General features: G+C 52.4%; 2 protein-coding genes across 2 annotated transcripts; both read left to right on the plus strand.

Moving 5' to 3' along the window:
• Positions 1–514: 514 nt before the first annotated feature.
• Khsrp (Far upstream element-binding protein 2) lies at positions 515–2,439 on the plus strand (the record flags this gene model as incomplete). Its single annotated transcript, XM_036634437.1, has 4 exons — positions 515–560; positions 624–2,044; positions 2,095–2,275; positions 2,330–2,439. 4 exons carry the CDS (start codon positions 515–517, stop codon positions 2,437–2,439), a joined length of 1,758 nt encoding a protein of 585 aa, XP_036500384.1.
• Positions 2,440–7,744: 5,305 nt separating this feature from the next.
• On the plus strand, positions 7,745–8,167 carry CGCS363_v002589 (uncharacterized protein; the record flags this gene model as incomplete). The annotated part of the gene is made up of 1 exon (XM_036634438.1): positions 7,745–8,167. One exon carries the CDS (start codon positions 7,745–7,747, stop codon positions 8,165–8,167), a length of 423 nt encoding a protein of 140 aa, XP_036500383.1.
• Positions 8,168–17,808: the final 9,641 nt, after the last annotated feature.

Raw genomic sequence — 17,808 nt, forward strand, 5'->3', positions numbered from 1 at the left:
TTCTGTCGGCAAGGAGCAACAAAAGTCCGCTGCTTCCAAATTTTCATTCGGGGCCACTCTCCAACCTCCTGCCCTGCCTCAGGTCGCCCCTGCCCCTGGACCCTCCTTCCTGTCGCGCATCGCAGCTGAAGGTAGGCGCATTCTGTTTTCGGCAGGCGGTCTCGCTCAGACTTCAAACCTTGCAACTCTCACCCTCAGCTTGCCCTGCCCTCTTCCTCTCCAACCGACAACATCAGGGCATTGTCGCGGGTTTCCAACATCAGTACGGTCATCATCGTGTCGTCCAAGAAGAACACTGCATTGATTTGTCTTCCTCTGATATCGCGACAATAAAGAGATTGCGGCGCTCCTTCATCACCTGATCAAGCCCACTCGTAATCCACATCCCATTTCGTATCGTGTCGCACTGAAAATTCAACTCGCGCACCCACGAGACCTTCAACCTCACGACTTCCTTTGACCTGACAACTCACCATCTTCTCTCTTGATCGTGAAACATCAAAGAACCGCCAACATGGCCGAACCACCCCGCGACATCTCGTCCATCCTTGCTGCCCTAGGTAGGTACCCGAAACATGAACCGCGCCTTGTCTACATCCCCAACTGACGACTCGCCTCGATAGGCGCAGCACAAAGAGGCACGTCCTCGACACCCACCCAATCCCAGCCTGGCATGCCGCCTGGATACCCTCCTCCTCCCGGCGCCCAACCTCCGTCATACCCTCCAATGCCGCAGAGTGCGCCTCCTTACGGCGCAAGCGGAGGTTACCAACTGCCTCAGCCCTCCGCGAGCGGCAGTCTCGACCTGAGCTCTATCCGGCCCGTCAACTCTGGCACTGTGAGCATCGCCGACGCCATCGCCCAAGCTAAGGCCTTTGCCGCTGAGAAGGGCGTTGCCTCCTACGACCGACCCCTCGTCTACTCCAACGAGCCTCCGCGCCAGGATTCTCGTGGAGGCTACCACCGAAGCTCGCGATCTCGTTCGCCTCCCAACCGTCGCGACCAGTTCCGCGACAACTTCAACCCGTACAGAGATGAACGACGCGGCGACGAACGTCCTCGCGATTACGGTCGCGAACGGTCCTATAGCCCAGGCCCCCGTGGTCGCGCCTTCTCGCCGCGCAACTCCAACGCCAGAGAACGGTCACCACTCCGAGCCAGCGGCGGCGGCGGCGGCGATGACAACGCCGAGACTATCCAGATTGAGTCCAGTCTCGTTGGACTGATCATTGGTCGCCAAGGCGAGAATCTGCGCCGAATAGAATCCGAGTCCAGCTGCCGAGTGCAGTTTCTCCCGTCCAGCGACAATGGTCCCTTCCGCCAGTGCAAGATTACTGGCCCCAGGGCTCGACGCAGTGAGGTGAAGACTGCCATCAACCGCATCATTGAAGACAGCGGTATGGGGGCCATCAACCGCGGCGCTGCGAACCCGAAGGGAGCTCCTCGCGACAACCGCGGCGCAGGTGCAGCAGCAGCAGCCGCAGGCGCTGCTGCTTTGAGAGACGGCGAAGATTGTATGCAGATTATGGTGCCCGATAGAACCGTTGGCCTCATTATTGGTCGTGGCGGTGAGACGATTCGTGACTTGCAGGAGCGATCTGGTTGCCACATCAACATTGTCGGCGAGTCTAAGAGCGTTAACGGCCTTCGGCCTGTCAATCTCATTGGCTCGCACGAGTCTGCTGCTCAAGCGAAGGATCTCATCATGGAGATTGTGGACAGCGATAGTCGAAATGACGGCCAGCCTGCCGCCCCGGCTAAGAAGCCGCCCAGGCAGGATGGTGGTCATCAGAGAGATGCTGGCCCGCAGGCTGGAGGTCCCGACAAAATTCACGACGCTATTTACGTTCCTTCCGAGGCTGTCGGTATGATTATTGGCAAAGGTGGTGAAACCATTCGGGACATGCAAAACGGTACCGGATGTAAGATCAATGTTGCCCAATCATCAGGGCCAGGGGAGGTCCAGCGCGAAATTGCTCTCATCGGCTCGCGCGATAGCATCGCCCGTGCGAAGCAAGCAATCGAAGAGAAGGTTGATGCCGTGGTAAGTGGGCATGACTACTAAAGGAGCATACAGATGCTAACATATCGCAGCGTCAGAAGAACTCCGGAGGCGGTGGCGGAGGCGGCGGTGGTGGTCGCGGTCGCCAGAACCAGGATTACAGTGACAGAAGCTACTCTCAACAGGGATCTAACCCACCAGCATCAGGATCGACTAATCCCCCAGCTGCGCAAGCTCCAGCCGGAGCCGATGGCGCGGACCCCTATGCCCAGTGTGAGTGATGTCAACGTGTTCCGGCACCCGTGATAGTGGCTAATGAATCAACAGACGGAGGCTACCAGAACTACCTTGCCTTGTGGTACCAGTCCCTCGTATATCAACAGCAACAAGGCGGAGCAGCAGGCCAGCCAGGTGCTGCACCCCCGGGAGCTTCATAGAGGAGGCACTGAGCGTGCGCCCACTTCGTGGAGACCATGCCTACGTGATGTGATTGATCACTTGCCATGGACTCGACATGATGCTTCCTTTCGCGTTGCGTATACTGAAGCGGTGCACATGCCCTTGACTCCGGCGTGTCGCATCGCATTTTACGATTCATTCTCATCCTCGACGACTGATAACTTTCATCCGCTGGACTTGCAACAGCACAGCGTCCTACTTGTTATACTTGGACACACATCACCAACCGGAAATCGCAAACAAGGAGGAAGATGTCGGGCTGCCTATGGTCCTGCTTCGTTGACTTCCGATGCACTGAACTCACTCGACACTTGACGATGATGATGGCACTTCTTCGCTTGCACATGTTCCTTGACTGGCATGACCGGGACCCTCGACCCTGACATGGACACGGTGCGTAATGACGCTTTGCGACGACATGGGTTTCCTGCCAAATGTCCTTGATGCACGCTCTTTTCGCCTGTGTGACGGCTGGAACACTATTTCGGACTTGGACGCTCCAGAATCTGACACCGGTGGCGTTCTTCGTTTATCGTGGAATATTTCCCTTCGCAGGTGGCCATGGTGAAGCTCCAAGACACTCCTGCTGGTCATGATGCAAGATGCCGCTTGGGCTTTGGTGCCTGAGGAAAGTTGCGACTGCCACTATCGGCGTAAGCGATTACCTCGACTGCCGTTCAACTCGTTCGCCGAGTGATTCCATCACACCAGCATCGTATCACGGCTGAATCTCTACGTGGGTTTGCGTCGTCAATGACACCTCAACCAAGGCTATTTGACGTCCTTCATCGTATGGATGCGTTTTCCGTCCAGTGCAGCTCCATGGTCTTTGTGGACATGATACCAGACCGTCTTTCTTTCCTTTCTCATGCTACAGCTGAATTTTTTGATTCCCCATTTCCATGTTACGGCGGATGAGGTTGGCACGGATAGGCGGGTTGACGATGGAAAAAGAAAAAGCACACTGTATAATAGTAATTCCGCCTCAATCGAGTCTCATGATTTCACGCGTCAACACGCGCTTCTCTCACTTGTCCACAGTGTCCATTGGAACGCAGGGCGACAAGTCCGGCTCCTCGGCAGCATCCGAGACGTCGAGGCGGGTTGCCGGTGCGAGATCCAACATTCCTCCCGTGACGCATACGTTCATCGATGCTGCTGCTGCTTCGTATCATTCGTACATGATCCAGGCCCGGGCGGCGTCTTCCAGCGCAGCAGTGCTCTTTCGCAATTCCTTCGCGGAGGTTATTCATGACATTCTGTGGCATCGACGACCGCGATTGAAAATCAACTCCGACCACCTGCATGATCTGAGAGGGTCTGATCTTTTTTTTTCCCTTTCACATGTGAAAAGTCCTAGCAAGCACGATCCAGACACGCGCAGACAGATATCATCATATGCAGGCCTCCGATAAGCGACGACGCAAAAACACAGACAACCGGGCGGGTCGAGCAACGAGGCATCCGCGGATAGCGATAGCAAGGCGGGCCAGATCCTTTTGTCGTTCTCTGCCCAGACCCTTACATCGCCTGCTCATCGTTTGCTGCAGGATTGGATACATAATCAGATAGGCAAACGAGCGAAAACGCACCGTCTGTTCTTTGGTTCTGTTTTGTGTGTGCGTGCTTCGTTTCTTAGTTACTTGCAGCTGGCAGCTGGAAATGCAATGCCATACATCCGGTGGGATACATCCGTCTCCTCGTCGAGAAATGGGATCTGTGAGTAGTAAGTGAGATAAGGATGTGAATCTTTCTGCGAGTAAAGGTAAGGTAAAGGTACTGAACCAGAAGCACACTCGGACGGTTCGTCGTCGCGCGGCGGCTATCTTAGCACCTCATCGCTGCATCTGCAAGGTAAATCTGTCAAGCCACGCTCGTTTCCACAACCTTAACCTAATCAATCCTTTCTCTGTCTGTCTGTTCCGTCGAGATACACTTTGGTGACAAGGGCGAACAATCGTGCCCGCGCCCCATACAAGCTGTCAAACCGGGATCACGTCTCGCATGAACCGGCTTTTTCAGGGTAGCTTTTCATCCACTTTGGGCATCCGCGCGCGGCGCGCCGCAGCTGTCAAAAGATAGCAGCGAACAGAGGGAAGCGAATCAAGAGCGAGGTGAGACGGGAAGCTCAGACTTGGGGGGGGGGGGGGGGGGGAGGAGGAGCTCTCATATGCCAAACGCTTCAGCTCCTCTGCTCTGTGTGGAAGTTCACGCACTGGTGGGATCTGGAAATTATATTGATGAAGGTGAAGATCTGGCTGATGTGCCCACGCGAAAAGGATCATCACGCCAGAATCTTGAGTTATTACACATACCCAGCCAATGCGCGCAACATCAGGACTCAATCCAAAGAGCCACGGTCCATACCAATCTTCTCTCTTCCTCCCGCTGAAGCATCTTCCGTCCTCACCCGGGCCGGCGTGCATCACGGAACCTGCTCCCGAACGGCACAGACATCTCTCTCACATGCAAGAAACAGCGCCCGCCCAGACAGGTGTTGCTGCTGCTGCCTCTCCACCGTACAAACTCACAGCAGAGTGAGAACTCTATCTGGCTTACATGCACGTAAACACCACGCGAGACGTTGGCCGCAGAAGAAGCAAATCTCAAGCCTGATGTTTCTGCGGCGGCACAAACACGATAAGCGAGAAGGCGGACGAACGAGCGTCTGTTCGATGACACCACGACCTTGGCCAAAAAAACAAAAACGAACGATTTTTTTGACGTGAACTACGAGGTGTCGTTTATGTGTAACAAACGGCCGAACGACACGACACGGCTTAGCCTTCATCTTTGATGTGTATCCAATAAGAGAGCTGCTCCTTGGCCGGCTCTTCTGCGTATCATCGTCTGCGGTCTAGACTTCTCACACACAAATCCCGCCATCCTCCGACGTGTGCCGCATGCAACCCCAATTTGTCACCAATTCTCAATCTCAATTCCTGCCACACGCCCTCTTACTTTGCAATATCGCCTTGCACAAATTTGCATTGGGGGAATAACAAATAGGCCCTCCGCTATCTAGCTAGCGGCCGAGAAGACAACAGAGACACAACCTCATCACCCCCCCCGCAAGACATGATCGAAACAGGTAATGTCCGTGATGCCACGTGCGGCGGCCGACGCAGTGAGCTGCTGCTGCTGCTGCTGCTTGCCATGCGCCGGAAGTGTAAAGGGCGATCCCGCGCCGCCCCACCACAGTCGAGCGAGATGCTCAACCTTCTTCGACGAGATACAGATTAGTGATACTAGGGCATGCGCAAAGGTAAAAGGATCACTTTGGGCTCCTAGATGTGCGTGTGAGTTACAGTCGCCAGTGCGACGCTGCCGCGCAGGTCGATTTAGGGTTGTGGTGCTGTGTATCCTGGTCAGGCGGCCCCAGCCAGCCAAGACGAACGAACCGATTGGAATGAAATATAGCATTGTTATTTCTCAAATTGCTGTGCCGCCCGAGATCAAAAGCTGGGGGAGGGGATGGTTGGTCGTAAGCTTGGCTGTCACTCTGGCGGGGGACAGACAGACAGACAGACAGACAGGGAGGGGGGCGGCGGCACGGTGGTACTGAGGCGGGCGGGAGGAGGTTCTCGGCCGTTTGCGAGACAGCTTCATCCTTGTCGCAGCAGCCATGCAAATCTGCCATGCGGGAAGGTCTGAAGCATTGCTCGCCGCATGATCCATGCTCATCCTGACATCCGGCCCCCCTTTCCCTCTTCCCCCCATCGAACACTTCGCCCGCCCTGCAGTTCCTTGTCCGATCTCTTAAGCTCGTGATTACTGTGGACATGCCCAGGCATCTTTCAAACCTTTTCTTGTTGCTGTCAGATGTGTCTTTTTCTCAAGAAGGCGTACGCATTGATTTTGCATACACTTCTGACAGAGTTGGCGAGCAGCACACCACTCTGACCGGAGAAACCCCCGGTGAACCAATACTCGCCCGCCGGAAAGAGGCGCCACAACGGAGCAAAGGTCCGAAGGAAGAAAGAGCAAAAAAGAGGGTTTAGACGTTTTCCATCGACGAACAGAGAAAACGCTTCGAAGGATGGTTTTCCGGCCGTTCGTGGGAAGAGCTCCCATTGTCTCAGCGCCGTTGGGCAAGCCCCGTCCGCTGCCACTCTGGCCATAAATCACCTTATCTCGACTCAGAAATGGTATGTCAGTGAGTTTTTGGGGGACAGACAGGTGAGCAGGCAGGGCTAGGCCTGGAATGTGCCATCGACTTCGGCCAGTGTACCCCGTCCTGGCCTACATTGTCTTTGCCTTAGCTCCAATGTCTGAGGGTAGGGTAGGGCTTCACGGAGGTGGCTTCTCCCGCGCGTAGATGTTATTGGATCGCCGAGTGGTGGCAGCAGCTGGAAGAGAGACAGAGACAGGTCCCTTGGTGGTTTTCTTCCTTTCTTTCCTTTCTTTCTTTCCCCGACCGCACACATTCTCGTTACTCAGACACACACATAGCTACATGGTTGTGCTGACTGACAGTGTTGATGTACATCCGTCAATGACCGGAGCAGAAAAGTCAACTGGACGGGGAAATGGCCCTAGCATTCCACACAGGGCAAACCAGAAGGAAAAGCTTTTTCATCCTTTCCCTCCTACGGCCTAAGTGCCGGCGGCGTTTGCTGCAAGATGGTTGATGGGGTGGTGCGGGTGCAATGTGCCTTGCTGCATGTGCGGCCACTGTCCGTCTCCTTGCACGCGCGCCGGCGCTTTTTCTTCTGATTTTCGTAATGAAAATAATTACTTTTATGAATTGTAGATTTGCTTTTTCGACTTGCTTCCGTGTCTTGTGTCTTGCATATTGCTCGATCAATCTTATTCCTCTCTGCGGCTGATCGCGCGATTCCCTCCTCCACTTGCCGACACCCACACACCAACACACCAACACGCAGCAACACACCCCTCACCCCTGCCACAGCACCCCCCCTGCTCCCGTCCCGTTTTCCGCGAGATGTGCACCAGGTGCTAAGGCCCCCCTTGATGTCGATCCCAGAGCTGGCTGGCCCTTGTCGCGCCTTTTGAAGGGTGCCTTTCGCCCCCAAGTTGGATCTATTCTTCATTTCTTCCGCTGTTGTTGTTTTATCTTTTCGAGATTATCAGGCCAAGAGACGGTCAATTGATACAATTGGCATACTCATCATCTCTTAATATTCCTCCCCCTTGATTCCTCCGGCACTCGTCGTCCTAGCTGTCCTCCTCGACGACAAATTCAACCTCTCCATCACCACTCTCCTCACACAACGAATCCCAGGATAGTCTTCATCAAGCAATCAGAACACACCAGGCGCAATGTGCCGCCTCATCCTCTTCGCGGGCACATGCACCCGCTGCAACCAGTCCCTGACGTGGGCCGAGCTCTCCCAGCAGCTCTCCTGCCTCGAGGCCAAGAACGCCGACGAGTTCGGGGGCTGCCGCCGCGGCGTCGACGTCGAGACACACGCGTTCGACCAGGAGTGCGACGCCTGCGCCGGCGAGGACGAGGGCGTCGCCGGGATGGACTTCGGGGAGCAGCAATATCAGGCGGCGCAGTACCACAACCACCAGCAATATCACGAGTACGCCCAATATCAACTCCAGCAGCAGCAGGGACAACAGCACGGTTTTGGGTCAGCGTCATCACATTCAGCAACTATAGCGCCGGGTCCGACGAATAAGCGGTCTGGTGCGAGAGACGAGGGGGAGGGGAGGAGGAAGAAGAAGGCGAGAACGTGAATTTGGGACGGTTTTGGGGGGATACGAGAGGCTCGATTGGGAAGGTAATGATGATGATCTTTATGGAAGTTGGCCGAGAAAAGGATACGATTTCGGGATTTGGGCGAAGGCGTCTTTCAAGGGACCTGGTACAAGGACACCAGCATTTGGAGTACATTGGCAATGGAAGAAGGCGTTTTTGGTTGGGAAGCGACGTTGCATTTTGGCATTTCGCATGGATACCAAGAAGATAGGGATGAATCCTCATCTCGGAGGGTAAGCAGCGGGACGGAATGTTTCTTGTTCATTCGCAAGGCAGCAGCAAGATGCAACGGGGAATTGATGAGCTGTTGAATGCGATCAGAAAAGTGTCTGGGGGCAAAGCGACGGATACCCTTAGGGCCACGGTCTAGGAGGCCTAGCCTACGTTAGTGGCGTGGAGATCGGGAGGGGCTGTCAGTGAGGGGAGCCGGCCGGCTTGGCTTGCGGGTGATCCCCGCGATGTGTCCATCTCGATGGAGGTGGAGTATCACGGCATCTCGTGTGGCGGCAGTAACGGCAGTTGATGAATAGCTTAATCAAAAGTTCGACCCAAAGCCAGCGCACTTCGTGTTGACGACGTACGGCCCACTTAGACACGTTTTCAAGCTGGCAACTTCATTGTCCTACGACTAGTCTCGAACGACACTTCATATTGATCCAGATGGACCACCACCTCCAGGATATGTCCTGTGACTTTCAAAAAACCCCGATGGCAACTGGCTCCAGTCAATGCTGTTTTCATCCAGCGAAGGTCTTCTCTCCAGGAAACCCCACTCAATCAAGTCTGTTTGACCATCACGTTGTTGGAAAAGGTAATCGTCTTGAGCTGAGAACCCTGGTATCTCAGGCATTTGCATCAGTGGCATATTATCCCAAGACGGGATTCTAACGTTAGACGACGCGCCGTTATCGTGGTTCTGCTCTAGGTCCCCAGGATCCGGATTGTTCGCGTCCGACACATCGGCAGCGACATCGACTGGAGTCGATCCATGCGAGGCAGCTTGAGAAGTAGCAACGTCCTGGTCGTCATGTCGATCTCGATTTTGCTGATAAGTCTGCTCTAGAAGTGGCTCCAAGTGGTGGAGGAAACCGTGCAGTCGCCCCAGTAAATCAGGGACAATATTGTCAAGAGCTGTAGCAGCTTCCGTCTCCAGTAGCTCACGTAGCCGCGGCCGAACCTCACGACGAACGTGTTCAGACCACGATTCTGCTTGTAGAAGCAGCGAAGTGTCGATGTCATAGTCTGAAAGGGACCTTAGTGCTAATCAAGATAGGGCATCTTAAAACTGTCACCTACAAGGGGTGGGTAGTTCTTCGTTCCGTATGTCAAAAAGATGTTTGTAAATTTCTGTCCAGAATTCTACCTCCGACTTTCGTCCCTTGGACAACTTCCTCAGTTTTGAGGCAGTCTTGTGATTGAACTTGTCACAAGTCTCGCGGACGAGGACGACTTGACAGAGAGGCTCGGCAACCATATGGGCGTCAAGCGCGGCATCCTCCTTCAGGTCTCGATGGCACCTTCTACATCTGTAGAGAGGCTTTTCGTGGCAACGTAGCAGATGTTCTCTTGATACTTATCAGAATTTCATCATAACTTAGCTTGGAAGAAACTCTTACTTGACTCGACGGACCGTCTCCCATCAGGGTCCCATGCAGGTCTTCTCTCGATAGTACTTCCGGGGATTCCACTTAAAATAAGGGCAAGCGAACAACACAGGTCCAATGCCTGACTGAGAGGGCCTTTGCCGTTTCTTGGAGTGGCCATCATCGCCGCTACTGTCGCCATCACTGTTGTTCCCGTTTAGTCCCCGACCCTGCCCATCATCGCCTGGATCTCCGTCTGCATCACGTCTGGCTCGCTTTGTGGTGTTGGAAGGCCGAGCAACTGCTTTGCCTTTGGCCTGGGACCGACTGGTTCTCGTGTCATCATTGTCTGTTGCGTCAGGAGCCTCGTGTGTGCCATATGCTCCCTCGAGATATTTGTCCAAATTTAAGACGAACTCTCTCATGACATCGTCAACAATCTCTTTTCTCCTCTGATCTAAGGTTTGGGGCCTTCCAAGAGACGACACAGGAGTACTTTCTGCAGAAGAATACTCAGTATCGCTTCCGGAGCCCCTGTCAACTTCTGTCTCCTTGGGTTTCCCTTTGAGTGTCGGGGTGTCGGGGAATGATGCGTTCTCAATTGCCAATTGTCGGTTCGAGCCTTCTGCCGTATCACCTGGGCGCGTCGCATGAAATGGGTCAAGTGGTATATCTGACATCAAGGCGGTATCCCTTAGGCCACTCTCTCCGCGATAAAAGAATCCACTAGTCCCGTCTTGACTGGACCTCATTTTGAGCTGGGGCAGCCCTACTGATGAGAATATTGGGTGATATTGGCGAATGGGCAAGGACGAAATGGTTTGGTAATCACTTGTCTCGTCAAATTCGAAGCTTGGGTCCAATGTTTGAGTTCCTCTGCTGAAAATCTCTGAAGGCAGAACTCCCAGACGGTCGATGCAGTAATCTGGATCAAACCGCCCATTTGCCAAACACTTGAAGATACCCGTGATGAGATGACGGGGTGCAAGAAGCCTCTCACAATTTCTGAGCACCGCGCTTAGAAACATCTTGCTCGTTTGGTCACCATCGTCCACCAGGGTTGCATTCTTCCAGATGGCAAAGATTGTACCAATAATGAAGGGATGTTCGTCAACGATGATTCTCTCCAAGGAAGAATCATCTGAAAGATATTTCCAAGCAGGTGTGACCGTTATGTTGGAGATTGAACCAGTGCGCGTGGCCTCGACTGCTTTGGTTGCCCCGTGTGCCCAGCTAAACAAGCGCCAGCCGTTCCCGACATGATCTGCGCTATCCATAAAAACTTCTCCAGATGCCATTGCCTCTTTCATGTACTGGATCATGAGCCGCGTCAATTCAGGATAGTCTGGTCCTGAATCTTGTCTGTTGTCGTTGCTGAGCGGATTGATCTCGTTGAAGTTTTCCAACTTATCCGTACTTTTGGCAAGTCCTAGAGAAATCTGCCGAGCAGGGAGTAACGACGATTTCAAGTTCCTCGTGCTCTTGGCAATTCTTAGAGGAAACCGCTGGACAGGAGTTGCCGAGGATTCCAAGACCCTCATAGGCCTAGGCGTAAAGGATCTGTGGTTGTTCGCAAAGTCTTCCGTATTCTCATCTTCCTCCCTGGATGATTCCGGTTCACCTATGTTGTATTTTCGCATACCCCATTTCTCTAATCTGTAGACTAGTTGCCTTTTTCTGGAGATTATGTAAGTTGAGGTAGAGGGCTCCTGGAACGTCGACTTACGTGACTTGAAGATTATGATCGTTTTGCAAAATTTCCCTCGTCTCTTCCAAAGTCTGATTTGCGTACAACTCACATATTATAGATTTAAGTTTTTCCCACTCGCCTTGGGGCTTCCTACGAGGTCTTCTGTTGTTATTCATTGGTGCGCGGCGTGTTCGGGCGCTTTCCTCCATCGAAAACGATGCGTTTCGACGTTCTCTACCGTAGGAGTATGGCGGAATTGTACGTGTAATAAATAGCTCAAGTAATGCTGTAAGGTCGTGGCAAACTTCTGAGATATCGCGCTCGCAGCTTGATCATTGTATCTTGGGAAGCGATAATGGAGATGACTGTGAGTTAATAAGGCTGTTGCGTGCGCGAACTGTCTTGCGCGCAAAAGCTCACTCAATCGCTGTCCATTCATGCTCAAAACGGCATGATCAGTCAGGATCCGTGACGTGTTGCGGCGCTTATGGGTTTCGTGCGGCGGAGATGATTGGTAGTTGTCATCTATGCGGGGACTGGACTCGGAGGCCTGACTGCATTGTGATTGTAAGGGACAAGATGTCATTAGATGCAGCTTCCTCCAATCAAACATTCTTGTCAGTTGCGTCGCGATTTTCATGGCCGAGGAAAGCTTGGAAGAAGGTTGAGTTTTATGAAATGAGGCTTCTACGGTTATAGTAACGAGTGGCCTGCCCGAAAGCCATGTAGCTTATTCAAGCACATGTTAACACAGCGGTATCTCAAGCGCATCACGATTCATCGTTACGTAGTACGACGCTGATGACGCATATGAAAACTTGCGCCCGCGGCCCTCCACCGCCTGCACTCGACCGCTGATAGGTCTCTGCACTGCCTCTGCCCTTAAAAACGTAGGCTCCCAGGAGACATGATGAGGAGATTACAGAGTCTGAATTCTACTGTCTGCAACTTTTTGTTGGTTTGATCCTAATCCCATTAGGCAAGCATTCAAGACGCTGCTCTCAAATCATGAAGTCCAGCCCAGCAACTCACAAAACTCCGACCTAGGTCGTGGCCTTGGCAGTGTAGGCATTTGCAGTCTCACGATCTCCATCTCTTCACATGGGCATGCGGGCGTGGCCCAAACCGTTCGCCCAACAATGCGGCCCTGCTCATCTACCAGCAGACAAATGCCGCCCGGATTGGTGTGAAAATAGCCGAGCCCCGGAAATCGATACATTGTCATACTGTGAACTTGCTCACGATCATTCTCGATGAAAAGTCCAGCATCATTGACCGAAGCTGCACCACATGCTGCACACTTGACCCAAACACGGAAGCGGCGCCATGTAAGGTGCAAGATGTTGCCGTGCCTGCCTTGAAAATCATAGCGAGACTCCTCTCGCTCTGGCCATGTGCTTAGAATTCCCAAAGCGTCGAGTATGTCAAATATGTCATAGGGGCTCTCTTGGGGCCAAGGCTGTCCCAGTGGGACTTCGGATAGCGCGAGTATCGTCTGTTCCAGCCTTTGTCGGCGGTCGCCTGTTGACAAGGCTTGCATCATATTTTTCTTCGATTCGAAGAGTAACCGCGCTCCAAAAGCCTCCGCAAAGTCATCCACATTAGGAGTGACAAGATTGTAGGCGCAAAAGTGGGCAAGATGGTCATAATTTCCATCCCATAACTCGGATTCATACACACTTCCGGCCCTTTGCATCTTGATCAAAACATCTCCATTGTCCGCAATGCGGAGAGCATCGTGGTGTTCTGGCGGTGATGTCATATGCCCCAAGGGAAATGCCTGCGGCCTATGTCAGTTTCAAATCGACGTTTTCTTCTGGCTTGAATATTGGTAATGGCGTGAGGGCACTCCTTCGCACGAGAGTAGATGATGTTGAGATCAAACATCTCAGCGGCCTATGGCCTAGGAAAGAGGCATTGTGCAACGTACGGGGAAAATAGAAAGTAGGAGATAAAGGCCAAAGAGGTACGTAGATACTGACATAAACATCATTGTAGCCCTCGTTAACATTGTTGGCTGGCATGTTTCGGACATCCAAACCATCATCGGGCCCAAACTCAGGCGTCACCAGCAACGGGGTATAGTCGCCATCGCTCAAGCAACGATGTGCTAGATTGAGGTAAATTTCGTCCCAGTCGCAGCCGGCTAGCTTCGTGGTTGAGTAGCCGGTGATGATACCTTGGAGGGCATAAAGGAAATCGTTCCTATCGCGGCAACCCCGACGAGACAGCAGAGCAAAAGCGAGACCGAAATTCCGACTTTTCGAGTGGGCACGACACAGATCGAGTGACCCTAGATTCCAGGGCATGATGTTCTTCCCAATCTCAAGTCGATCTTCGAGATCAATGCCCCCATTTTTCGCGATCTGCTCGCCCCAGAGCTGATTCAGCTGTGGCTGATAGAGTTGCGCCGAATCTTCGCCATGCAGCTTTTTCTCTGAGTCCATGACCCGAACCTTAGTGCTTCGGATGTACTCCATTGCAGTCCAGACACGGCTGTACCACTTGGCGTTGCAAATTCCAATCATGCCCTCCAGACGAGCTGCCTCCTCTGTGGCATGGAGAAATTTGTCCACCATCGTCGGCGTGACATCGTCTAGATGAACGACAGTTAAAGTTGAGCTAGCGTAGATCTTGTGCACCGCCTCGAGGATGCATATCTTGAAAGTCGGCGACCACTGCCTTTGCTCATTAGCAAATCAAAGAAAACTAGCAGGGAAGCTATCCCAAAGAGTGCGGCTGGACTGTAGTGTTTGGAACTCCAGTCTCTCTAACTTGATCGACCACGAAGTTTGTCATTAGCCATGAAAAGCGTCGATTTCTCTGCGTGGGAGCTGTTTGGATATTACCCCGCACGCTTTTGTGCTGCAGTCTGCAGTCTGCAGTCCACTCGCACTCCATGGGATAACTCGTAAAACGTACCTGAGGCACGCTGATATAGTCATGCCATACTTCAATGTCCTGGCCTAATGCTTTAGAGATGCTCTGAGCTATCTCTGTGGGAATGCGGAAAACCAGACGCTGCAGATCCGGGCTATCAAGCCCCAAGTACTCTTGGTTTTGAATTTCCGAAATACCCTCGTGCCAGACATGGGAAACGGTGGCATATTGAACATTTCTCTCTAGCAAACACGACAGATGACGATCGTGTAGTATCAATTCATAGTCGTCTGGCGTTCTGAGACTCCTGATTTTGTGTTGCTGTTCCTTTCCGGGTGAGAGAACTCGAAAGGTTCGGACCATTGCCTCGCCGGAAATCATCTTCAAACACGCGCAGCACCGGATACCAGGCTCATTGCCAAGGCGCCAGATATCTCTCAAGTCTGAGTACGGCTGGTTCGACATTTTCCGAACGTAGAGCTTAGGCTACCAGCTTGTGTGTGTTTGCAAGACAATCGCACCGGTCTGGGCGTACCGAGGTGGACTATGCTTGTGAGCAAAGCTTTGGGGAGAAATTACCGCATGCCCATGCTCAACTTCGGGGTTTAGGTATGTTCAAGGATTCGAATCCTCACAGTGAAGTGGGCCAATCGGGTGAGTCTCCAATATGCAGTGCACATGGGGTGGTACATAGCCTCGCCGGGTCACCTTCATCACAACAGTTCATAACGTCCTATATCACACCCACACAGATTTTGACACATAGGCGGAGCCATTGTTTAGCTGTCAATAACTGAGTCTATTTGGGCCGTTTATAAATTATGCGCGATCCGTTCGTTCTGAGAATCTGACAACCCTATTTGCTGACCACCAACAACTCGCTGCCAAGGCGTAGCCTGCTTCTTTCCCAAGCCTTCGCTCTTGCGGGTACGCTTCAAGTAGCAGGCTGTTCTTTGAATCTGGAATCTAATTATAAGTTTAATGGGTCCATGAATCTTCTTTAATGACAAACAGTTCTTTCGTGGTCGACTGAGTAGCGTTTCCTTCCTGGTATATGTCTCCTCTATTTATCTCCAAGCAACATCAGTCACTACTTTTTATGATAAACCGCATGAATACAAAGTGAATAGTTGCTTAAACAAAGCGCTTTGCAGATACATCACCATGGAAATGAGAAGCCTTTCCTACCAAAAGCTTCCTGCGACGTCTACGCAAACTCAAGTCAGACCACCTCACATACCTTACCGGGTAGTCGGATGGCGACGTTGGCTGCGTCTGGTTTCTGAGTGGTATCTGCTCTTCTTGTATGCATTTGTTCGTGTCGTCTTCGCGTTCAGCATGTTGAAAGGACTTCATGGCAAGTCTTTCGCCGTTTCCGGGCTCTCACTACGCCCCGGCAGCTCGTTCAGACTCACCCAAACCGACGTTTCCACGGTTATCTCGGTCTGCCTTGTCACTGTAAAAAGTATAGGCTCTTGGTGGCAAGCCCTCGCCGCCTGGCGATGTGTCTTCTTTTTATTTGAAAAGACTGGACTCTCTCTCCAAGACGCCAATCTAGTGGGCTCCAAGAAGCTACCATCTTGGTCGATCCTACGGCAAAGGTTATCATACCGGCCGGGTGGAGAAGCCACAAAACTTCTTGCGATACCATCCCTCCTTGCTTGGCCACCACAGCTCGCCAACCCACTGGTAACCGGCTCTGTTTCGTGGGTGCCTATACTATCGCACGATGTAAATGTGGAACGAGACGTTTCTCTGGGCTTGGCGTCGCCTAATAAAGGATGGAACATGTACAAAGGTGGCCGAAACATCCGTCAGGGCCTAGTGAAAGCGTCTGCTGAATTGGCAAGCTTGAAGGCAACGACACCCTTCGAAAACAACATCGGGTCTTTGAACGTCACCCAAGCGCGTCGTATGGCAACATTCCTCGGCTCTTATACCAACGGTACAGTTGTTCAGAACGCCACGGTGCCCATCTTCAAGATCGAGTCATTTGAATGGATCAGCGACGAATCGCAGATACCCCCGAAGATTCTCGAAGCCCTGCAGGATCCTAAAAGCGGATATCTCAACTTCACTGAGGAAGAGACGCAGATGACAGTCGCCATAGGGGCAACATCTCTTCTGAAAGATCAGCCCTGGAAAGCGCCATCCGCAGACGCATTGCCCGAGGCAATCGAGGTTTTACATGAAGTCCAATATGCCGCCATCTATGTGTTTTCCGGGGGCAATCAGGAGGAATATGGCTGCCATAAGAGCATCGACTACACCAATAATACCGAATTCGGTCCTTTTCCGCCTGAGATACACCTCGTTAAAAGCCGTCGCCGGGACCAGTCCGATTGCATGGCCGTTGCTAAGCTCCGGATCAGCGCAGGAGTAACAAACTGTAGCCAAGGAGGCCCGGCATCCAACAGTTCCTCATGCTTCATTGCCTCGAATATCATGATTTCCACAAGCGACGAGGTATTGCCGGATAACCTCACCAGAGAGGTATTTGCTATGATGCAAGAGGTTCACACAATTGTGGCATCCCTGCGGATGAGTGACCCAGAAACCTGTATGGGCCAATTCGAGCAGGCCCTGCGCGACTCGCTCGTTCGGACCTACCAGGGAACATGGAGTGCATTAACAGAGTCCTTCTCACTTGGCGCCTTCCCGAACGGAATCGGGAGACTCGAAACAAGAGGTTGGGAGCCAGTGCAGGCTCTTCGGGCGGAGGTTTCGCCTGTGAGGATTCTTTCGTGGTTGGCTATCAGTATGTTGCTCGTCTTGTCTGGTTTCCTGGTGCTGGTTCTTGATAGCAAGTCGGCAGGAAAGACAGTGACCGAACCAGTGATTGAAGCGATCATGTTGGACAGCTTTCGAGTTGTTGAAGAGGACGATGCTTACCTTGGCAATGTGGTGGATGTTGGTAAAGCTAATGGGAGTATTCAGAAGAGACTGCACTTAGAATATAGCAGTAGGCCAGGTGTAGAAGGTGGGAACTGCCGTGCGAGATTAGTACCGGAGGGAACGCTCGTCATGTAATATTTCGCAATCTTCATGCAGAGGACGTGGCCCTGGATTCAGCTCCGCACTGAGACACGTTGGATATGGATAGCTATCAAAGAAGGCAACCCTTTACCGCTAGATCGGTACAGAACTTATTCGATCACACGGTCTCTCAGTAGGTAGTTACAGCAATATTCTCCGGCATCCCCAAAGTGTTTGATGCCGGCATAGGATGTTTGCAGAAGGTTGCTGGAACGTTTGTCGATAAGAAACAATGGCCTTCATTCCTGCCTCGAATCAACTCTTTTGAAAACAGTTTTGGTCTTATTGACGTTCATCTTGGCTCGAGGTTGACATTGACGCAGGCGCTCTCACAATTTAACTGTTGTCTCGCGGCTATCAGCTCTTTGTTCGTTCAAAACTGAGGCGGCTTTTGGATGCAAAGAGCTCGTCAGCGTGACAGCGATGCCTA

This window comes from Colletotrichum siamense (assembly GCF_013390195.1).
Source record: "Colletotrichum siamense strain Cg363 chromosome Unknown KSG_Cg363_contig02, whole genome shotgun sequence".
In the NCBI taxonomy this organism is placed as follows: domain Eukaryota; kingdom Fungi; phylum Ascomycota; class Sordariomycetes; order Glomerellales; family Glomerellaceae; genus Colletotrichum; species Colletotrichum siamense.